This window comes from Mastigoproctus giganteus, chromosome 8 (assembly GCF_048544385.1).
Source record: "Mastigoproctus giganteus isolate SK-2022 chromosome 8, ASM4854438v1, whole genome shotgun sequence".
Lineage (NCBI taxonomy): Eukaryota > Metazoa > Arthropoda > Arachnida > Uropygi > Thelyphonidae > Mastigoproctus > Mastigoproctus giganteus.
This window is the reverse complement of record NC_143582.1, coordinates 24,748,302-24,773,899: the sequence shown is the minus strand read 5'-3', so window position 1 is coordinate 24,773,899 and position 25,598 is coordinate 24,748,302. Positions and strand designations below refer to the sequence as shown.

At 33.9% G+C, this 25,598-nt stretch overlaps 1 protein-coding gene across 1 annotated transcript in view; it reads right to left on the bottom strand.

Moving 5' to 3' along the window:
* Nucleotides 1-25,598, bottom strand: part of LOC150081375 (prefoldin subunit 3-like) — a 58,294-nt gene that overhangs the window by 9,777 nt on the left and 22,919 nt on the right. The window contains exons 3-5 of the mRNA XM_090379227.1: nt 24,294-24,360; nt 8,968-9,066; nt 5,919-6,057 (exon numbers count right to left, since the gene is read on the bottom strand). Coding sequence (XP_090235353.1) covers nt 5,919-6,057; nt 8,968-9,066; nt 24,294-24,360 — 305 coding nt within the window. The remainder of the gene's footprint in view (nt 1-5,918; nt 6,058-8,967; nt 9,067-24,293; nt 24,361-25,598) is intronic.

The window sequence follows — 25,598 nt, the reverse complement described above, 5'->3', positions numbered from 1 at the left end:
TTTCATCAAAAAAATAAGTAAAAAATAATTTCAAATTTATTAGCAAAATTCAAATTTCAAATGGCTTTACTTGCCTGCTGTGTGCTTATATAGTTCAAGTTTTACACAAAGTACATGTAATTATAAATAGGTAATAATTTTGGTTACTGAAAAAGTCACAACTGGATTGATTTGTAGTGTTATTTTTAGTTCTATTCTTCTATTAATCACCATGTTTAGGACATGTTGGCGATTAACAGGTGTATGTGAAATTTTTTTTTAACTTTAAACTCAGATATTTTAAAAAACAATAGATCTCAGTGAAAAATAAAATAACTTCATTTATAATAAAATTATTACAGTCATACCTCTATATAACAAAATTGATCATTCGCTTGAAAAAAATTTATTAAACAGAAATTTCGTTGTAAAGAAATATGACCTTCCCCACATTCAGAAATATAGTCAAAAATAAGTGGGAATGAATACATTTTCTAACATTTTAAAACAATTAATTTTTAATACATACACATTAAGAAATTGCTATTTACACAAGGTGCACAATATATTAGTACACAAAAAATTATTTTTAGAACAATTTAAGAATTATTTCGTAAAATATTTGGTTATTTGTTGTTGTATATTGGATTGCAATGTAAATCGTTTATAAAAATGTTCACATTTGTTTAAACATTCAAATATATTTTCTGGCACATTTTCTTCTCACTGAAGGTCTCGATGCAAGTTACAAATGCTGCCAACATTTCATGTTTGGAAGGTTTAATATTGCCCTTATTGCCTTCGTTGCCCTCATTTTCACCCAACTCATCATCGATGTTATTACACTCAGACATTCAGATGCTATGACATCATTATCAACTCCTAAAAATTCATCAAGAACAATTTCTCCACTGATCAAACCTCTTGCTTGGAATTCTTCCCAAGATTGCTCAATATCATGTAGTTCATCGCTTTCATCACTATTAACTGCCGTTTTAGCAAAACCTGCTTTTACAAAACAATTCTTAATCATTGTTTCCATCACATCTTGACTCCACGCTTTTGCCAACTCTGATATGCACATCTGAAAATCTATTACAGAATCTATAGGTTAGTTGGTTCCTATTCTCAGTATAATTTTTTTCAGTATGTGCCATCGGTAGTGCATTATCAAATTCTCGATATGCCTTAGTCCATTGGCTGTAGTTTAGATGAAGTATCAGGAGGGAAGAAAACAAGCTTCACACTTGTAACTTTCAAAATTACAAAGTGAAGGTGGACAGGGCAGTTGTCGACAATCAATGTGATTTTTCTGTTTTCTTTTGTTATCTTTCTATTGAAATTTAAAATCCACTATTCAAAAATTTCACTTGTCATTCAAGATTTTTTTGCAGTTGTAGTCCGACTCTAACAACTTTATTCCTTTAAAACATCGGGGTTGTTTACTTTTGCCTATTACTAAAAGTTTCGGTTTTTCATTACCAGCTATATTTGCACCAACCAAGACTAATTCTCTCCTTACTATTTTTACCACCTGAACATTTACCACATAGACCTGTTTCATCAATGTTGAATATGTCTCAGGGCTCGTAGTCCTCCATAATTTTTTCAAAACTGTTTCTTTCCAATGGGTACAGTCTTCTTCGATTACAACTCCACTTTCACCAGAAATAACTTTTTCAAGTAAGCCACGGTGCCTCTTAAATTTGTCCAGCCAACCAGAACTGGCTTGGAATGTTTTATATGTATGCCATAGCCTTCTTTTATTAATGGCCCTGATATCAGCATGTTTTGGTCTCAAATCAACTTCACCCACTTAAAAATGGCTTCATCTACAGCAGTGGTGGCCAACTTAATTTGTGATGTGATCTACTTTTTTTTTTCAAAATGTGCCACGATCTACCATCTCAAGAATTTCATTGCACATGGTTAAAAAAGTTAATCAACACATATTGAAAATTGTTGTTTATAAATTTTAAAATTAAATACAATTCAGAATTCTTACTTTAAATTAACATATATTTAAATTTTTAATTTATGTGAAGTTTGTGTCTTCGTGTCATCTACCAAGCTTTCAAAATCGGGGATGACTGTGATAAGGCCAACAGTAAAGCATCTTCTGTATGCAAGTCCGTAAGAGTACAGCAATTCTTCGTCTTGGTTCGTTTCAAATACGAGAAGGCCAATTCGAATATATATGTGGAACCAAAACAAGAATTTCAAACGTTAGCAGCATTTTTTTTACATTTGGGTATTTCTCTCAAAAATATATTTCCAAAAGTCTTTTGATGGTCTGGCTTTTAGGAAGATATTGTTTTGAAATGTAATAATATTGTTTAAGTAATATTTTCTCCATGTGAAAAATCTCAGCGAATTTTTTCTGCAATTTGTTTCATATCTAAGTCGACATTAAATGGATAAGAAATATATTGAACAATGTTTCTTCAATTGTTTTAAAATCACCAAATCTGGTTTCAAAATCATCCGCAACTTTCTCAATTTCAGAAACATATTTCTCATTATTAAATTCAAAAACAGCATATCACACATCTGGTGAGTATTAGCTTGGCACACCCAGGGTCCTGAACTGGATATCATCATTCTTCTCTTTCTTGGTGATTTCCTTCTACTTCTCTCTCTCACACGGTAAGTTTTTTTTGGCTGGTGCAGCATAAGCTTCAGGTTTCCTTGCACCATATGGATAATAATAATAAAAAATAATAATAATATTTCTGCAAATGATTTTGCATATTTGCAAAATTATTGAATTTTTTTTCTTTGAGATCCTTAGCCTTTGCCAAAAACTGATATTTATATGCAGAAATACTACTAATAATGTCACTCACATTTTTATTTTTTCCGTGTAATTCCAAATTCAATTTCTTCACCCAATTTCTTCAACTAGTAAACATTTAATTTACTGGTAAAATTGGCCAAAAAAGTCAGATCACACAACCACTCCATATATTGTAGCTGCTTTTGATCAACAATTTTTTTTAATTTCATTCAGTAAATTTCAAAATCTCTGTAGAAACTTACTCCGACTCACCCACCTCACATCTGTGTGTAATATCAGATCTGGTTCATTTTCATCGAGTTGCATTTTGAAACGTCTCCTCCGAAGAGATTGTCCTCTGATGGAATTCACGATTTCGAAAGCTATGTCCATAACACTTTTAGTATTTAATCTTTTGCTGGCTAACACTTGTTGGTGGATGATACAGTGGGAACTCAAAAAATCTGGGAATTCATCCTTTTGGCACAGTGCAATGAATCCGTTAAGATGCTCTGTTATTGCTTTAGCTCCATCTGTTGTTATTGATATGAGCTTAAATAGTGGTAATTTAATTTTTTCAATAAAATTTTGAATGCGTTAAATATATCAAGACCTCTAGTTCTTTCTTTTAACGAAACCATACCCAGCAGTTCTTCTCTAGTGGCAGAATCATCGAACACCATATGAATAAAAACGAGCAATTGAGCTGTATCACTGACGTCTGTAGATTCATCCAGTTGTAAAGAAAAGGATACACGAGCAATATGAGCACGCAATTGTTCGCTCGCATTTTTAATCATTTTTTGATGCGTCGCATCACAGTATTTCAAGATAATTGTAGACCTTGAAGAGCACTTTTAATTTCATTTTTGTTCTTAAAATTTTCAAAAAGAGAATCTATTATTTATAAAAATGTGTCTTTGATGAATTGACCATCAGAAAATGATTTGCATTTTTTGCAAGAAGATGACTCACTTTAAATGATGCTACAGTTACTGCTTTAGAATGTAAATTAGGTGTCATGAAGAAATTTAGCTGTGCGAATAATCTGGATTTCAGTTATTTTATTTTTTCTAAGGTCACTATTAGGTGGAAAATTCGATTGGCATTTACCATGGAGTGCGTCGAAGTACCTTTCTAAATTTCTTTTTTTGAGTATAGCCACGGAAGCAATGCAAATCAAAAAACATTTTTCTTTTATTATTATTATTACAAAAAAAGTATTCTAGTTCCCATTCTTGATGAAAATTATACGTTTTACTTGTTTTTCGTAGTATTCATTTTAAATCAAAGGTTATTAAATTAACGTATATGTACTGTCCAGTTATTAGTATTAAGTAAGTTAAATAAGAATTCGACACATACATTATTCTCTCCACGACATAACTGCGTGAATTTTCACAAGAGAAGCCAAGCCTAGTGGCTACGTGGCAACAAGAGTAGTCACGTGGTTCAATGGATTTGTAATAAGCGTATGCACTGGGACGCATAATAACAACAACATTTAGATTTTGGCTAATCTATTTTTTGTATATTTAAAATTCGTCGTGACGTGATCGACCGAAATTAAAGCAGTGATTGACTTGTTGGCCACCCCTGATCTACAGGCATAATTTTGCACACTTCCAACTGGGTCCCATTTCCTCAAAAAGTTTGAGAATAGAAACATGGTTTTTCAGAATGGTGACACCATTGGGGGATACCAAATTTTAAAGCAATTCCTTTTTTTTTAATGCCTCACTCTACACTATTAAGCACTTCCACTTTTTCCACTACACTAAGGATTTCCTCTTAAAATTGTAAGGTTACTTGCATAGGAACTAAAACTGATTTAGGGACCACTTGTACCTACCATGTAAACAGAGACAGGTGAAATTGTGCATGGCTCATTTGAGAAACAACAGATGAATTTCCGGGATAAAAGAAAATCACTCTTCTAATTCTCTAATAGGGTGCTTACAGCAGAAAACAGGTTAACCAGAACCAATGCCTGCATCAGAAATATGCCTTAATCTTTGCCAATGCCCATGGACACACAGATAGCAGTTGACTAGCACGACTTCTCGGTACAGAAGAGGCGGCTGTATAGGTTTTACGGGCACCACTAAATTGTGGAATGTTTTAGCTCTTAATTCATGCTCTTAAGAATTAACCCTTTAGCTCTTAAAAGGTAAAGGGATTATTCTCAATCCTTTTAGCTCTTAATTCATTCTTTCTACAGCATCAACTCTATTGCGTTGATGCCAGAAGTGCAAACAATGCGTACCGAGGTCTCTCAAAATCAACTCATTATAGGGAAAATTTCTTTGTTATACAGAAATTTTCAATATAATGACCAAGGGGAAATCAAAAAAATTCACTAAATAGAAAAATTTGCTGTATGGAAATACAGCAGTTCATTAAAGAGAGGTCTGACTGTACTTTAAAAAACAGACAATGATTTAAGTTTGGTTAAGATTTTTTCTTATATCGTTTACCAATGATTTTTAAAAATTTACTAGTTTAAAAAGTATTTCAGATATTTTTCCCATAGGCACAATGTTACAAATCAAGGTATGATTCTTGCTGAAAAGCCAGATAACCCATAGCCCAATTAACTGTTTTTTTTTTTAGATTTCAGAAAAGCTTCTGACAGTGTTCCAAAACTGCTGTTCAAATTGGGATGGTTGAGTAGGAGAAGACAGTGATTAACAATGACCACTGTTCTTGATTAATTTTATCACGAGAGTCCTGCAGGATTCAGTGCAGGGGCCCAATGTTGTTTTTTATATATATTAATGATATTGATGAAGATAAGGTATACCAGGCTTAAAGTCTGACTTTGCAGATGATATGAAGGTTGGAGGGTGGTTAATGATAGTAATCAGAGTATTCTATTGCAAGGTACGTCTAGAAAAATTAGGCAGATGGGCTGAGAAGTGGCAACTGAAGTTTAACATTCACAAATGCAAGGTACTGCATACAGGTAGAAGTAATTCCAAAATAACACACCAACAAGTGGTGAATGAAAAAGCCCTGGGGATAATTATGTAGTCAGGCAGTATTTTCTGAGTAGGGAAGATGGGCTGCTCTAGCAGCCTACGGAGTTGATGTTTTCTTGAATGAGAAATGTTTGTATAAAATATATCTTATAATTAATATTAGTACCAATTAAAAAGGATACTAACTTCTGTAGTAGTAAGTTGGTCACGCAAAAAATCTAAGTCATCCTCAAGCTGAGAAAGGTTTTTTGAAGCTGTTTGAAGGTTCTTTGCTAAGAGTGCCTCTGCATCATCAACTGTATACTCAAGCATCACATTAGCCTAAATACACAGCATAAAAGGTCTTCAGAATGGATATTTTGTATACCCACAAAACTTAGTGTGGACATATAAATTGTATAATGCAAATTATATTTAAAACCTATTGAAAGGCAATGCCCATTGTAAATTCTCATGATATAATAAAAAGATACAAGGTTTAAATGTTAATGAGAAAATAACTACCAGGTAGGATCAAAAAGTTCCAGGATAAAACTATAACATCAAATAAGAATAACTATTTTATTTTGTATTCTAAAATTAAAAATATCTAGAATTTTTTTGGGTATTTACATAAGACTACTTATGTAAACACTAGAAATAAATACTTATGGCATTTTGGTGGCATATGCACAAAGGTTTATTTTTGTCTGTTGCTGACATAATTTCACATTTAATTTCATATTAAGAAATCACCCTCAGAGACTAGAAATGATTGTTGAAGCATATCTTGGAAAAGCTTTATCAAGTGTTAAGATAATTGAATTGTAAGACCATTAAAATATCCTTCTTGCCACCTGACTTTGAACTGTATTTTATTTTTTTAAGGAAATCAAAGATTATCATAAAACAGCTGGTATAATCTTAGATCAAAAGTTCTGGCCAAAAACTTCCTACTGTTCATTAGGCAAACACAAAGCAACAGCCAAGTAGCAACATAAATTTAATTAAAAACCATCTTCAACAGATAATTCAATTCTGAGAAATTATAAACTTAACGACCTTGCCAATGATTACAACGCTAACCCAATTTGTATGTCCTACTTTCCTTGGATTCCCTTGTGTTCAAATAAATCTCCAGAACTTAATGTGTTTGCCACTTCAAACATAACAAAATCAAAAACTTTAAATTTTCCCACAACTCATATGACAAGGCACAACAGAAGCCATCATTCCAGACTATCTACAATTTTTTTTTTTTTTTTTTTATAAAACTCAGTTTCCTTTATTCTCATCTGTTTTTTTACCAAGTAGTCTTGAAACAACCAATTTTAATTCATTTAGTCTAGAGATAACTATAAGCATATCAGTTATTTATTCAGGTTATTTTATTCTGGGAAAACTAAATTTGGTGAGGCTGAGTAATAGAAAATGGTAGAAAATATATTCCTAAATGGTTTTATTGTTTAGCCCCTGTTGTTTAACAGTGACTAGATTTTTGTTCTGTAGAAGGACATCATAAAAAAAATGACAGATCATTAGTATGATATTGCTGTATCATATATAACACTAGTTCAAAATTTGGTGCAATATGCTTGACATCAAATAGTGGTTAAAAGAACAATGGAAAAATAGTCCGGTACCAAATTTAAATGCACTTTTTGGTGCTATTGATTTGGAATTTGTTAGATGGATTTCTTTAAAATAAAATAACATGTTACACTGACTTTATTATGTAGACATTGATTTAATAGGTGTCTACTTTTATACATCACACAGCTGTTATCAATTACTGTTCAGTATATATAAATGTTAAACACAGTACTGGGAGCACCAATGTTTTTGATTTTCTTAAATGATACTGATAAAGGGATACAGGGCATAACATCAAAATTTGCAGGTGATGACATGATTGGAAGAGTACTTAATGATCACTGCCAAGAAATACTTCTTCAGGATGACTCACATAGACTTCAAGGAGAGTCAGAAAAGTGGCATTTACATTTTAATGCAATGAAATGCAAGGTCTTAGGTAATAGTAACCCCAAAATAAATTATATACTTGGAGTTGAATTAAAAACTGTAGGGGAGGAAAGGGATTTGGGAGTTACAACAGTCATACTTGAAAGTTCTCTGAGCAGTACAGACAGGCAGCAAGGTAAGGCCCATGGTGTGCTATTAATGATTTATCAAACATTTGCCTGCAGAGATAGGGTGGGCATAAAAGTAATATAAAGTAATTGTAAGATCACACTTGGAATACTGTGTTCAGGTATGAAGACCACACCTAAACAAAAGACAGAGCTGCTAGAAAGGGTGCAAAGATGGGTAATATGCTTGGTGAGAGAGCAGCAAAAGGACAACCATATGAGAAAAGACTATATGTGAACTAAAGAGCTTGGTATCTAGGCACCTTAGTGAAGACCTAACTGCGGCATATAAAGTTATGACATGAGAAAGTAATATGAATGAAGGTGAAATTTTCACTGTTATTATTGCAGAACTAGGGACCATTAATTCCAATTATAGGGGAAGAGGTTTAGATAGGTATTAGTCTTATGAATGTTGGATTGTTTTCAAAGACTGTGTGAAAGGGAAACTCAATTACAATTTCTGTTAGTCAAGATGGCTGAAGACAGCTACACAAAGTTTGAACCCAATGGCAATTAAAGAATTTTCTTGTATTTCCTCAGTGCAACACCTAGCAAAACCAACTGACAATTCACCTAATAATTGTCAGTTGGTTTGGAATATAAGACCAACTAAGAAAATGAAGATGCTGAGAGGTATACAAAATTCAAACTCAGGTAGTTTAGGGCATATTAACTTCAGGCTTCTTTATATTTCAGATGAATAAAAATGAGGAACCTATTTACCCACTGATGAGAAAGCAATAAACCCTCAAAATATGGTTCTGGATTGTACCACATTACAAATAAATAGCATTACACTTCCATTTGAGAAGTACTGTTTATTTGTAAAGCGATACAATTTATAGTGGTATGAAAGATGAATGCTTTTATAAAAAGATACCTTTTCTAGTGCAAAATTTTGTTTCTTTAACTTAATTAAAAAAGAAATAATGTACACGTATATTATGATTTTTTTACTATCTGTGTAATAAATGCTGTTATTGTGTAGCCAAGTTTAAAACTTGACTATACAATAATGAAATGTGTTGTGATACATTATAACAGAAATTTCTTAAAGCAAAACAAAATATGTGCATATACATTTACAATGCATACTTACCCCTAGCCATAAACACACTTTATCAGTTGGGGGAATTTTTGCTTTTACATAAACTTGATCTGACAACAAAAAATGAGTATCTACTGTTTGTTCTGCATTCTGGGTTGGCAGGGGATATAGAGAGAGAGAGAGAGAAAAAAAAAAAAAAAAAAAAGAATAGAAATTAAGCCTTAATAATCCAATATAATTCAAATCTCTCCATAATACACAAAATATTAAGTTTGGTTCAAACAACAGTGGTGAATTAATACATCCTTTATGAAAGTAACAAATAAACTAGCAGTTCATATGTTTTTTATTACCCACCATTTCATGCTATATAGTATTTGCGATTTTATGGCAATTCTGTGTCAGTTTTGTGGAAATTCTTTTTTTGTATGAAAAGAACAAGTGGGTAAGGAAACATGTAGTGAAAGTTACTAGATTAATTTCAATAAAGAATCTGCCAAGTGCCAAAGTGACTGCTCCTAGTTATGTTGCATGCAAATTAATGTATGACTATAATGTGCTGTGTGTGTATTATGTACAAATGCATGTTCACAGGTCAATTTGCACATTGAGGGAGAACCATACTCCACCTGCTTAAGATTAGATAATTAGAGCACTGGCTGAAGAGTCTCTGACAGTATTCAAACACTAAGACTTTTCCAAATGAGTTACAAGTAATGAAACCACTATACTGTCATGGCAGGAGAGCGATTTGGTGACATCCTCAATAATATCATTCTTCCAACAGTGAGGAAGCCATGTGGCATGTTATTAATGATTTATCATTGATAACACCATAAGCAAATAGGAAAGCAAGTGGTAGGAGAACACATCACATGCAAATAGGAACAGCATGTACGAGAAAATACCAAATGCAAAAAGGAGAATGCAAATTTCCAACTTTGCAAATAAAGAGATGTAGTCATTTTTCTATATAAGATGGAGCAACTGCACTTGGAATATTGTATTCAGGTTGGGAGGCTGCATCTAGAAAACAGCACAGAACTTCTAGAGAAGATTCAAAGAGGTGTGGAGGATTAAGCACTATCCCTGTGATTACATAATGAATTAGAAGCTATGGACTACAAATTCTGGGCAATGGAAAAGGCTGATTGAGGCACATAAAGCCCTGAAGGAATAAGTAAAATGAAAGAGGGAGGTATATTTTTACTGGCAGATAAGACAAGAACCAGGAAGAGCACAAATGTAAGATCTTAGGAAGTAACAAGATTGAATTTCTTGAAATTTACTTTCAGTTAGCATGTTATACATCAGTGGAATAGAGTAACTTCAAAGGTTGCAAAGCATAGAGCATGACTAAGTTCGATGTGGAACTGGTTGGGTACTTTTGGATGATAGGGATTACAAAGGACAGTCAACGAGTGATTATCCTCACCTAGATCTGAAACTTGGCTGGCAATTTTTCATCTTTCTCTATATAGCTACCATCTAGAGCTGTACATTTCTCTCATCTGTGGATAAGCACTTGCAAGCTTCTTGAATAGAACTCCTCACTGAGCAGAAAACCAGGCTTCCACTTCATTATCTCTTCATCAGTAGCCTCCACAATAGTTTCTTCATTTTAAGGAACTGGAAAAGGTCTGAAGATGGGAGGTCAAGAGAATAAGGTGGATGCTGCAGATTTTTAAAGCCACACCTGATTCCAAAGTCCACTGTTGGGAGCAGCCTTGTGAGCAGGAGCACAGCTGGCTAGGAGGAGGACACCTTTGGACAGCTTCTAGAATCTCTTCAAATTTGCAGTCTCCCTTAACCTTCCTGGGAAGTTTCCGTAGTATTCCCAGTGATGTGCTGTTGCCTTTTGGGAAGTGATCTGTAAGGAGTACCTCTCAGAAGACTGATAACATGACCTTGTCAGCAGATAATTGAACTAGGGTTTTTTTGGGGGTTGGTAAAGATGAATGTTTCCATTGTTTCATTTTTCAATCATAGTGATATACCCAGCATTCATCCATCATCACAATTTAGTCAAAAAAAAATATCAACATTCTCTCTCTGCAAAGTTTCAACTACTGTGAAAAACACTCTTTCCTGAGGAACTTTCAAGGTGTCAACAAACTGGGAATCCATCAGGCTGCTACCTTAAACATGCAGGAACTCATGCATTATGCTGCAAGAAGATCCATGGCTAATGATGTTCACATTAGCCATAATGGCAGGGTCATCGTATGATGAGCAATCCTTTCATCTCCTTGTGGATTTGTTTTGTTTCTTTGAATTTCAAATGAAGAAATTTTATAACAGATCAGACAACCTTCAGCATACCACTTGCGATTATGCTTGATGCTGGACTTCCCATAGGGGTGCCAGTCACTTGCAAGTATAACGATGTTCCATCATATACATAATTATTAAAGATGAATAATTTTATTAGAGTATCCCAATAGGTTAAATCAACTTTTATAGCATTTTTATTTTCCAAATATAGTTTCTGGAGAACGACTTAAATTATCAAGATTAATGCTCATAAATAGACTGTTAAAGTCAAATATTTGTATTTGTTGAATATTGTTATTTTTTATTGCATTTATAATCGGTAAGTTATTATTTATGATAATAGTTTTATTTAAGTTATTTAATATAATTTTAAGTAACTTTTCTAATGTTTTTCCGGGAAATTTAGCATAACTATCTCTACATGATGTTATGAATCTAAAAGCAATAGGTGATTTATGAAATTTGGGTATGCCATATATAAACGGATATTTTGGGTTATTATACTTTAACTTTGATTTTTTATGCAATGCAATTGATTATTTGATTATTATATTAGAGGGAAATGTTATCTGTTTATATGTATGGCTAGACTGTAGTTCATTTTTTATAATTTCTATATAATATGATTTACATATGATTGCATAATTGCAAGCAGCTTTGTCAACGGGAGTAATTACAAAATGTTCATGTATATCTTTGAGCTGCCTATTTATTAATTTGGTATTATATAGATTATCCTGTATGAATTTCAATTGATTATATTTGTTAGATATGATATTAAGCATTGTAAATAACCACATATGGTATGCCTCAACCGGTATGTTATATTTGTATGCTGATCTTATGCAGTATTTTAGTAAATCTAGATATAACAATTTTTTAAAGGTAGATTTATTAACAGGTACATTAGGTCGAAATTTAAAACCCAGTGATAAAATATCTCTAAGTTCTGGATATGGATTATATCTAAATTGCCGGTTATAATGTGGTTATGGTTAGGATCCACGTATCTATGAAATGAAGGTTTGTGGCAAACACATGTATCCGGTCCGATGTTAATATTGTGAAGGTTTGCAGCTATTATTTTATAGTTACACGCTTTAAGACCAAATGGTTTAGAATATCTAAATCTGATATTAATATGTAAGTTATTAATAGGCAGCAAGTCATTACGTAAATTAATAGTTTTATGTATATCCAAATCATCCATCATTTTATTTTGAAAGTATAAGACAAGGACAATTTTTTACTATAAAAAATTGTTATATCTAGATTTACTATAAGACATACAAATATAACATACCAGTTGAGGCATACCACATGTGGTTATTTACAATGCTTAATATCATATCTAACAAATATAATCAACTGAAATTCATACAGGATAATCTATATAATACCAAATTAATAAATAGCAGCTCAAAGATATACATGAACATTTTGTAATTACTCCCGTTGACAAAGCTGCTTGCAATTATGCAATCATATGTAAATCATATTATATAGAAATTATAAAAAATGAACTACAGTCTAGCCATACATATAAACAGATAACATCTCCCTCTAATATAATAATCAAATAATCAATTGCATTGCATAAAAAATCAAAGTTAAAGTATAATAACCTAAAATATCCGTTTATATATGGCATACCCAAATTTCATAAATCACCTATTGCTTTTAGATTCATAACATCATGTAGAGATAGTTATGCTAAATTTCCCAGAAAAACATTAGAAAAGTTACTTAAAATTATATTAAATAACTTAAATAAAACTATTATCATAAATAATAACTTACCGATTATAAATGCAATAAAAAATAACAATATTCAACAAATACAAACATTTGACTTTAAGTCTATTTACGAGCATTAATCTTGATAATTTAAGTCGTTCTCCAGAAACTATATTTGGAAAATAAAAATGCTATAAAGGTTGATTTAACCTATTGGGATACTCTAATAAAATTATGCATCTTTAATAATTATGTATATGACAGAACATTGTTATACTTGCAAGTGACTGGCACCCCTATGGGAAGTCCAGCATCAAGCATAATCGCAAACCTTTAACTATATTATACAGAAAGAGCATTCCAAGATCCACGTATCTATGAAATGAAGGTTTGTGGCAAACACATGTATCCGGTCCGATGTTAATATTGTGAAGGTTTGCAGCTATTATTTTATAGTTACACGCTTTAAGACCAAATGGTTTAGAATATCTAAATCTGATATTAATATGTAAGTTATTAATAGGCAGCAAGTCATTACGTAAATTAATAGTTTTATGTATATCCAAATCATCCATCATTTTATTTTGAAAGTATAAGACAAGGACAATTTTTTACTATAAAAAATTGTTATATCTAGATTTACTATAAGACATACAAATATAACATACCAGTTGAGGCATACCACATGTGGTTATTTACAATGCTTAATATCATATCTAACAAATATAATCAACTGAAATTCATACAGGATAATCTATATAATACCAAATTAATAAATAGCAGCTCAAAGATATACATGAACATTTTGTAATTACTCCCGTTGACAAAGCTGCTTGCAATTATGCAATCATATGTAAATCATATTATATAGAAATTATAAAAAATGAACTACAGTCTAGCCATACATATAAACAGATAACATCTCCCTCTAATATAATAATCAAATAATCAATTGCATTGCATAAAAAATCAAAGTTAAAGTATAATAACCTAAAATATCCGTTTATATATGGCATACCCAAATTTCATAAATCACCTATTGCTTTTAGATTCATAACATCATGTAGAGATAGTTATGCTAAATTTCCCAGAAAAACATTAGAAAAGTTACTTAAAATTATATTAAATAACTTAAATAAAACTATTATCATAAATAATAACTTACCGATTATAAATGCAATAAAAAATAACAATATTCAACAAATACAAACATTTGACTTTAAGTCTATTTACGAGCATTAATCTTGATAATTTAAGTCGTTCTCCAGAAACTATATTTGGAAAATAAAAATGCTATAAAGGTTGATTTAACCTATTGGGATACTCTAATAAAATTATGCATCTTTAATAATTATGTATATGACAGAACATTGTTATACTTGCAAGTGACTGGCACCCCTATGGGAAGTCCAGCATCAAGCATAATCGCAAACCTTTAACTATATTATACAGAAAGAGCATTCCAAGATAACCTACTTATATACAGATACGTAGATGATCTATGTGTTTTTAATTGTCCACATTTTGTCCAGGATTACAGTAAATTATATCCAGTAGAACTTGTATTAGAAAAAACTAATAGTTCCGATACTATAGCAAATTACTTGGATCTTTATATAGAAATATTCCATAATAATAATATAGACATAAACGTATATAATAAAAGAGACGCATATAATTTTAATGTAGTCAGCCTTACAAACTGGAGATCTAATATATCAAAATCAGTGCATGGTAATATAATTTTATCGCAATGTCTAAGGATTGCTTATATTTGCAATAGTAATAAAAACTGTTCAGCAGGCATAACAGCGTTGTACGGCAAGTTGATTAATAATAATTTCCCTATCGCTTACCTGAAATATCACTTCAGGAAAGCGATAAGCATAATTAATTTCCAAAATTTGTTTTCTGAACCTATTGTTTCAATATAATTGTCATATTTAGTGCCATGTATATATGTACATAGAATACACTTTGCATTCTTGGTGTCTTACGCCGTAGAAAACTTGTACCCACCGGCTTGCAAATTATAGTGTATCATTTTTTTAATTTTTTTATATATATATATATATATATACATATAGTTAAATTCATTTAAATTTACTTAAGTTCACGCTGAGGTAACATGCAAATTCAGCTCAAGGTCCTACTATAGGAACGGGTTTGCGATCCCGGGCATACCCGAGCCACAACTTATATCTTGTAATGTCTTTAAACTGTCCTATACTATTTTTATTTCTCCGAAATTATTAGGGCAATCCGAGGACGTAGGAGAAACTATTTCTTATCAATACCACTATTTTTCGCCTTTGAGGAGTTCAGGTTCTATTATTCCTACTCCTTTAGTTTTTCTTCTTACCATCTGCATGTTTCTCTTTGCATTAACTTAAATTTAATTATTTATTTTTACAGTATCCATCACATAGGGGGCACCACATTATTTTGACGACTATTACATTATGTTCTAGATACGGTAAATATGTAGTATGTATTATATATTTAATCTTATTTTAATCATTAAATTAAGTTCTCTGTCGGGTCAACGATGATTAATATATGCTTACATTTATATTTTACTTATATTTCTTACACTTGATTCTAATAATTCTAAAATTTACATTTTATTTATTTACATTTGATTTATATTTGGCCTACACTGGTTTATATTTGGTTTAGATTTAAATTACTTAGCATATATTGATCATTACAGAAACAAAGAACCACTTGTCGTTTTTTGCCTTCAGTCTGGGTGGTTGGAACCAGCTGAAGTCATCTAGATTGTCGGTAAAAAGCGATATTTTTTTTTTTTTTTTTTTTTGCATTTTCTTAAGTCCCTGATAGTATTATTATTTGATTGATCCTTATCCTTAATATCCTTAATATTTTATAGACATTATGGGTGTATTGCATGATTGCTTGCAACTGCATTGACCCATAAATATTAGTTACAGTTACTATCGTTTTAACCTTCTTTTCTTTTTTATCACTAATATAATTATATATATATATACAGGGTGTCTCAAAAATATTGGTACAAACGTTTAGGGGAGGTAGGTAACATCTAAAGGAATGTGAATCGCATAGGAACCCATAACCGGAAACGTCATGGGAAAGTAGTAGCAGAGGCACAAGAAGCAGAAATGACACAAGACAGTAATTAGTGGCAAACATTTATTTGATATAATATTAACAATGGAGTACGAGATGGATGCATTTCATGATGTTACAACAGATGCTCGAAGGTTCCACCATGAGACGCGATGCATGCGTGACACCAATGCAGCATGGATTGGCAGACACGGTCGAACACACCTGGAGTTTCTTTGACAGTAGCAGCAGCGCAGATGAGTCTTGCCACGAGATCCATTTCCGTCTCCACAGGCGATTCATACACAATAGATTTGAGAGCCCCCCCCACAGAAAGAAATCAAGGCTCGATAAATCAGGTGAGCGTAGGGGCCAGGCAACGGGTCCACTACGGCCAATCCATCGACACCCAAAACACCTGTTCAAATGGTCACGAACACACCTTCCATAATGGGCAGGCACCTCGTCATGTTGAAACCAGATGTTGCGTCTCACATTTGCTGGAACATCATCAAGTAACCTTGGTAGAACTTGTTCAAGAAAGATCCGATATTTAGTGGAGTTCGTGCGGGATGGTAACAGGTATGGGCCGACTAAGCAGTCACCGACCATATCTGCCCACACATTTATTGCGAAGTGATGTTGTGTCGCATGGGGGCACACACCATGTGGGTTGTCGTGAGCCCACACATGAGCATTGTGCTGATTGAATAAGCCTTCCCGAGTGAAATAAGCCTCATCTGTGACCAAAACATAGGCTGGAAAATTCAAGTCTGGAACACTTTCTTGGAGAAACCACTGCGCAAAAGCCACTCGTGCAGGATGATCTTGGGGGAAGCAGTAACTGAACCCTTTGGAGATGAAAGGAGTGTAAGGAATCATCGTGCCAGACACGCTGCACATTGCAACGAGACACTCGTAAGACAGAGGCAACGGCACGTGTGCTGGTAGTAGGATTATTCTGGACGGCATTCAACACACTGTTTTCCATGGCGGGAGTTCACTTCGAACGTGGTCTGCCCGGTACTACTCCTGTTACCTCTAAATGACCCATAATCACACAAATTTTGATGCACACGTGCAAACAAATGGTGGTCTGGTACATGTCTGTCTGGGAAGCATTCTCCATAAATTCGTTGAGTGGCTCGTCCATTGCCCTCTGCTAATCCATACACTAGGTGCATGTCTGCCAGCTCACAGTTCGTATATCGATGCATGCTCTTTGTGCGGTGACTACGGCTTGAATGAGTAAACCAGAAATTTTCCCTCTTGCGAACTGATGAACAGCGCCATGTATCGACTTACGGTGAAGTTTCCGGTTATGGGTTCCTATGCGATTCACATTCCTTTAGATGTTACCTACCTCCCCTAAACGTTTGTACCAATATTTTTGAGACACCCTGTATATAAAACTCAAATACCGAACTAAAATATTTCTAAGGTGATGGTTAATACTTATTGACTGCCCCTCATTACAAGATTAATTTTTTTATTTTTATTTTGCTTTCTTCTTTAGCAGATACAGAATAAGTCCACTTCGTTGCATCATTTGGCTATTCTAATATTAATATCCTATCACAAAGCTTGGCGTTACAATAGATTAGTTTTGAAAGAATAATATACATTGATAGACTGGCCCACTCATATGATACCAATAGAACCACTGCAAGATGAACTGGATAGACAATAGATTAGTTTTGAAAGAATAATATACATTGATAGACTGGCCCACTCATATGATACCAATAGAACCACTGCAAGATGAACTGGATAGACACCTTTGAATCCTTGTCCATAGACCAACATCACTTACCAAATGATGTATGTGCATGTAATGTGAAACTGCTTAACAAGCCATGTGATATAATGAAAACATTTGTGTTTAGTTTACTTGTTAGTACTAAGCTCACAATATCAAATTTGTGCTATGTGAAAATCATAAAAAGTATATACAGTGGATTCCGTGAAAATTTACGTGAAAATTCGGATAATTGGGGCAGCCGCTTAATCAGGCCAAAATGCACTAGTCCTGATGTGTCCCAAATGACCAAAATCGACTGTATATAAAAGAAAAAATAAAGAGAAAAAATATTATTTTCATTACTTTCCACATTCTAACTCTGTATTAATACAAAAATGGATTGGCAGTGTCAAACAAAAGGACTTAAGCCAATTAAGAACACTCAAATTTGCTCAATACAATCCAGGCGACAATCCTATATCCACCCAGGCCACAGAGTGGGCACAATACCCCACAAGGCCTCGTGCACATATTTTTAAAAGACCCTTGTCTCATTTGGTCTTGTTTATCAGCTAATGAGGTACCCTGAACTTTTACTATAACATGATATCTTAAAGACAGTAAAAATATATGGTAGGTTTTAAAAAAAATAATAAATTCCTGGTAAGTATACATTTGACCTCATACAGCTGTAATATTTGCACATGTCAAATACTGGCTCTACTTGGTGAGCCATCTTAACAGAATTAAAGAAAATAAAATACTATTATGCCATGTTGATGGATTAAGGTATTTATTGAAAAGATAAAACATAACTGTCACCTCATCATATTGCGGAGTTGGGGTGCCCCCTGATGACGCTTGACAATCAACACTATGCCCACCTCATTATATAATCTTAAAACAATTTGGCTACATTACACTATTAAATAGAAATCTATCATAATGGCACTGCTGCAGCCTGTAACAAAACAGGAAGACTATGCAAGGAAGTCCTACAGGTAAATGCTGACACTGCATACAAGAAAAATACAAATAAAAGAAAGATATTAACTTTATTTTATTTGTATTATTTTTCTTGTATGAGATGTTTCATCAATTCATAGGGCAGTCTTTCATAGTCTACCCATTCTGATATAGGCTGCAGTAGTGCCATTATGTGGAATACATACATTTTCTTTAATAGGGGTGTTATAGACTATAAGGTTTAATTGTGTAATAATCTTTGCACACACATAACAAAAGCTATCTGAATGTCTCACACTTATAACTCAAACTGACTGACAGGTTTACTTTATATATATATATCCATCTGACATGCAGGTAGAAAGTGGAGATAGAATAGTCTACAAACTGACCACTGCAGACCTAAAAAACCTTCTGATTCCAGAACCTTCCAATTAGCAATCTAACTCATATGAACAGACAGCCCAAAATCTATGTGGAATCTAAAATATGAAATATTTCGTGAACTGAAGGTGCTAGGAAAAAAATGGACTGCACATTTGAAATTAGTGTTAAAAAATACACCAAGTCCATCACATTTCTATGGGAAAAAAAAATTTTTTTTTTTCATTGTTCAGTGTTGTCACACAAAGAAATCTGAAATGGCTGTTGCAGTAACTTAGTTTAAAACAAACAATCACTTCAAGCACTGTTCAACAAGACTTAAAACTGTTTCTTTAAAAAATGCAAATGCAAAAATCCCTAACCAATGTTGACAAAGAACGATTATTTGCCTTTTGTGATTCATTTTTATTTTTCTTTCTTTTTTTTTTAATATTTTACAAACAAAGAACAAATATTCACCACACCCAGTTCCAAAAAAAAATGTGCTTTCACCTTAGTAGCCATGTCAACAAATAGAATATGCATGAATGAGACAATTAAAAACCCCATGGAGTCACAGAAATGCCTCTGGATCCCAAAAAATGCATAATGTGTCCAAAAAGAGGGGTGCACAATTTCATCAGCTGAAACTGTTAGACTAGTCTTTCTGAATGACAGTTAATGTGGAACACTACCTGAACCTCCTTCAAGATCACTTTGTTCCAACTCTTTCAAGGCATGGGAATAAACTCAGAATAAACATTTTTCAAACACGAGAGAGAGAGAGAGAGAGAGAGAGAGAGAGAGAGAGAGAGAGAGAGAGAGAGAGAGAGAGAGAGAGAGAAAATGTCATTCTTCATTTCCCGAAGGAACAATTCATTGGTAAAGCCATCAATAATTGATATTCTGGAACTGGATGGTCTTGGCCACCATATGCACTAGATCTAAATCTGTGATTATTTCTTGCAGAGATTGCTGAAGGGCAATGTCTACAGGCATAATCCACATATCAATGAAGAACTGAAAGGTGAAATCATAGCTGCTGTGGATAGCATCTCTGAAGAAATACTGGCTACAGTTACGGTAAACTTAGGTTGACATCTGTGAATAGTCTTAGATTCACAGAAATCATGGACTGAATATGTTTTTCCTTGAATAATAAACTCCCATGTCACACATAAAAAAAAATTCAAAACTTGCATCTTTTCTTGATGACACTGTAAAATCAATTGTTGATTTTACAAAAGCTGACATCATATAAAAATCTCTCTTATACATTATGGTAATGTTATTTTTTATTTCATTGTTGCATACTTCAATGTTGCATATAATAGTACTTATTTTGGTAATAATAATGCAGAATTTTTGCATTGTTGAAATCAGACAATGAATAAATTTTAGCTGACATACTAAATCACATGATCAATGAAAACAAGCCAGTTAAATTCAAGACTACCATTATTTTTTTAAAGATGACTTTTCTTTCACTAATCACATGATTTTAGTAATCTTACACCTCATTATAAACTGTTCTGGTGGAGGATAACCATGTGCTGTATTATAAGCTACACAGGACTTACATCATACTAAAACCTAATATGCAAACCACTGTCTTTTCTCTCAGGAAGCCAATACTTCTGGTAACATTCTATGTTGAATACAATAGCAATGACTCAAAAATGTGGAAACACAGAGAGAAATGTATATACTGAACTGTTGTATACTAATTGGGATAAGTGGTATGTATAAATTATTCACATTAATTATTACTAATAAATAATCACATTAATTATTAAATAATTAAAAACTTATTCATACATGAAGTTTTTAGGGGGGGGACCAGAAGAAGTTATGTTGTTGTTGTTACTTGGTTTTTAGGAGCATTAGCAACTAAGGCCATATTGCTCCGGGGATATGCGGCGGTCATTCCCTGACCTTTCCGCATCCTCCGTATTTGGTGGTCACGGGCTCGAACCCCGGTCTAATCAAGAAACGTGTGCTACGCACTGCTGCTCCTGCCCACCTGGCTACGGAGGCGCCCCAGAAGAAGTATACCTGGTTCTAACTGGGAGCAAAATGATTTTATAGGTGAGAGGAAAGTGGAAGAGAAACTGCTGAAGCTAAAAGTAAATAAGACACCAGGGCTGATAGAATCTCTAATTATATTACAAGCAGCAGCAAGAGGTAAGCAAACTTTTAGCCATAACTATAAGAACATCTCCTTGAATTTGAGGATCGATACAGACTGATAATGTGCAAATGTCTCTTCTGTTTGCAAAGGAAGATCAAAAGGTGTAACAGTTAGATAGACGTCACAGCATGAATTTGTTAAGGGGAGATCTTGATTGACAAATCTGATTAACTACCATGATATAGTCACAAAGGAAATGGATGCAAAAAATAATTTTCACATAACATACTTAGATTACTGACAAGCTTTTGATACTGCTTCACATGAAAGACTGCTATATAAATTGGAAGTGTGACATTAGTGACAAGTTAGTGCTATGAATAAAGGATAACTGGCTGGCAGAAGACAGAGTGGTTATTAATAGTCACTGCTCTTTGTGGACTAATGTTACCAGTAGAGTCCTCAGGTTTCAGTGCTGGACCCTTTACTGTTGCCAGTATTTATTAATACTGATGAAGGCAAATCAAGTTTTGTCTAAGTTTGCTGATGATACAAAGGTTGCCAGGGTGTTTAATGAAGGAAAATTGGACAAATGGGCTGAGAAGTGGCAACTGAGGTTTAACATCAATAAACAGGTACTGTATATGGGTGGCAGTAATCCCAGAATAACATACCAATTGGATAGTACCACAATCAATGTGAAGGAGAAAGTTACTAGGGATAATTGTACAGTCTGGAATGAAGTTCTCTGAGCAGCACAAACAGGTGCCTCATGATGCTCTGTCAATGATATACATAAGTTTTGCCATCAGGGACAAGGAGATTATTATCAATTGTATAAGACAATGGTTAGGCCACATCTTGAGTACTGCATATAGAGAGCAGAAGCCTTACTTTAGAAAAGTGTAGATCTGTTGAAATGTGTGTAGAGAAGAGAAAGTTAATCATAGGCACAAGAGGATACATTCCAAAGACTTCATTTCTGTAAATTGCAGTGTATATTTCACAAACGTGATCACAATGACCAGCGCTTACTGCACATCGTAAAGTGAACGGTACTTTACTATGGTGAGTTCGTCGTAACGTGATTTAATTGTACAGTGAACTAATTGTAAAGGGGGGTACATTGTATTTTTAACTATTTACGTGAAACTTCGGATAATTGGGGTAGCCGCTTAATCGGGCCAAAATGCACTAGTCCCGATGTGTCCCAAATAGTAATAGTAGTAGTAGTGGCATGTGATGCAAGAAAGCAAATGTATGAGCTTATGCAGCATCAGCCAAAAAAAAAAAAAAAAAAAAAATCACACCATTCCCTCCAAATGCCTGTCCAGTTCCTCCTTAAATTTATTCAACCTATCAACTTCCACAACGACAGATGGAAGTTTGTTCCAGCAATTAACCACCCGCTGGCTAAAGGCAAATTTCCGCACATCTATTCTGCATCTGTCTTTTCTTAATTTGAATTTATGCCCCCTTAGGTTCGTAATCTGAACAAGTGGAAGGATCCCATCAGAATTCAGCGTGCTCAACCCATTCAAGGCCTTATATACCTCAATCAGATCACTGCGCAGGTGCCTAGTCTCCAGCCACTGCAATTTGCAGAACTTAAGCCTCTCTTGGTAAGAGGATCCCTTCATTCCCCTCACCAATCTTGTTGCCCTTCTCTGTACACGCTCAAGTAAATCTACATCCTTCCTAAAATGAGGCCTCCAGACCTGTACGCAGTACTCAAGGCGTGGCCTGACCATTGCCTTATACAGAGGGATAATCACCTCCTTTTCCCTGCTAGCAAAATTCCTATATATCATTGACAAAACCCCATGACCTGCCCTGGCAGCCTGTCTACATTGCTCAGAGAACTTCATATCTGACTGCACAATTACTCCCAGGTCTTTTTCATTTTCTACCACCTTAAGTGTAGTACCACACAGTTGGTACGTTTCTCTGGGGTTACTTCTACCCATATGCAGTACTTTGCATTTGTCAAGGTTAAACTTCAGTTGCCACTTTTAAGCCCATCTGCCCAAATTATCTAGATCCTGTTGCAGTAGCACACTGCCATTACTGTCATTAACAACCCTGCCAACCTTTGTATCATCTGCAAACTTCGACATTAAGCCTAATATACCTTCATCAATATCATTGATAAATATACAAAACAACAGTGGACCTAACACCGAACCCTGTGGGACTCCACTAATAACATTAGTCCAAGAAGAGCAGCACCCATTGATTACCACCCTCTGTCTTCTCCCACTTAACCATCCTTTTATCCATTGTAGCAACTTACCCTTAATACTATTCTGCTCCAATTTGTACAATAGTCTTCCATGCGCAACAGTGTCAAAAGCTTTCCTGAAATCCAAATATATGATATCAAAATTATTTTTTGCATCCAGTTCCTTTGTAACCACATCATAATATCCTATCAAATTTGTCAGACAAGACTTTCCCTTAACAAACCCATGCTGTGTCTGAATTATTGCTGCAGTCTTGTCTAGATGATCCTGCAATGCATCTTTAACCAGCGACTCCATTATTTTACCCGGAACAGAAGTTAAACTAACTGGTCTGTAATTACTCGTGTCACCCTTCGATCCCCCTTTGTGACCGGAATCGACTGTATATCAATTACCACTGTAGAAAATTTGTATTAAGTCTGCCACCACCATCTTATCCACAATTATACATTTCAATAGCAACATGCTTTTAAATTCTAGCATTACTAATCCTACCTAATTTTGAATAAATACTTAATTATTTCACAGCATGATGTTTGTAGGAAGTTTCCATATATATATACAGGGATGGAAGAATATGGATAAAGTGTTTGTTAATTATCTGTTTACCCCACTGGCATCATTTAACTAGCAGAGAAAACAAGGTTGTGGCAGGACATGGTGAGGTTTAAGAATTATATGAGGAAAGGGTGATATTCATAATTATAAAATTCAATTAATGAAAAGTGAACATTTTTGGTCTCCTTGGTATTTTATTAACATGGCATTACTGGATTTTTAAATGGCATATACTTCCTTGTAGTGTGATAACACAAGTTTGACAATAACTTACCTTTTTATTTTTCATTAATTTTAGAATATCTAATGATATTTTGATATCAGGAATTTGCTTCTTTAATCTGTAAATAAAGCATTTTTTTAGTTCCATCTAAATTATTAAAATCGTTGTCAAAAATTAATACAAATGAATACACAGTGGGCCCTTGATATCCATCATTAACCAGTTCCTTAAAAGTGCAATGGATAAGGAAACAACAGAACACAGATCAATACACTTGCATGTTGTAATGATAATTAGTTCCAGGGAAGTCAAACTTGAGCACTAAATGCAATAAAACTAGTTTAATATAATTTTACTGAGTTAAGCTTATAACCTTCATATCAATTTACAACTTGGAGGGCTGTGGATTCCTGTAGGCATAATCCTCTTCCCTGAAAAAGGAATCGGGAGTTGACTGCATTTTAGCCTTCTTCCTCTCATTCAGGATTTCCTTATAATAACAAATACTGATGGAAACCAATCTTTGTTGTAACAAGATCACTCTACATTTGGGTACTCATCACAAAGCTTCTTCATTGCCTCCCAATGTTTAATGAAAACTGAAGTTGTCAGGCTCACCTCCGTAACTTCATCAGATATCTCCTCTGAGGCCTTGAATTCACTCAACTGATGCAGACCTTGAGTGCTAAGCTTTTCAGCAAATGCAACAAAACCGCTGTTCCAAATGGATACCTAGCTCAAAATCCAGGGAAATCAGTGACACATTCAGGCCATAAAATGCCATTGTAGCATTCATAAAATAGGAGTGATATCAGAGGTAATTCTGTTTATTGAATTCTCAACACTAAAGTATTTCCAAAATTCCTTAAAGTGACCTCTTTTCTCTTATCATTGGCCCCCAAGCATTTAGTGAATGTGCTCATATGGTAATATTGCTTGATATTAGCAATAATATTCTGGGCCATGGGGTATATGATAAATTTTACTGGGTTTAAAATAAGATGGACTTCAACATTGTTATCTGGGCAACCTGGAGCATTATTGTAGATGCAAAATTCCTTCTTGCTACAGGAGATAAATCTTGCTACAGGACAGAAATGGCAGCTACCACACTGTCAAACTGCAATTCTACGCAATTCTAAATTCTACCACGCTGTCAAACTGCAATTACTCAGAGTTGCAATTTATTCCATGGTCGACATTGCTGGCCAAATGTAAATTTTCTGAGGTCCAGTCCATTAGTTTTCCTCACTAGTTTATACTCATGATGTCATCCCTAGTAGACTGATGCTGCCATGCAAATGGAATTAACATACATGGCATGTAAGGAGAGGTAGCAATATGATGGATGAGAGA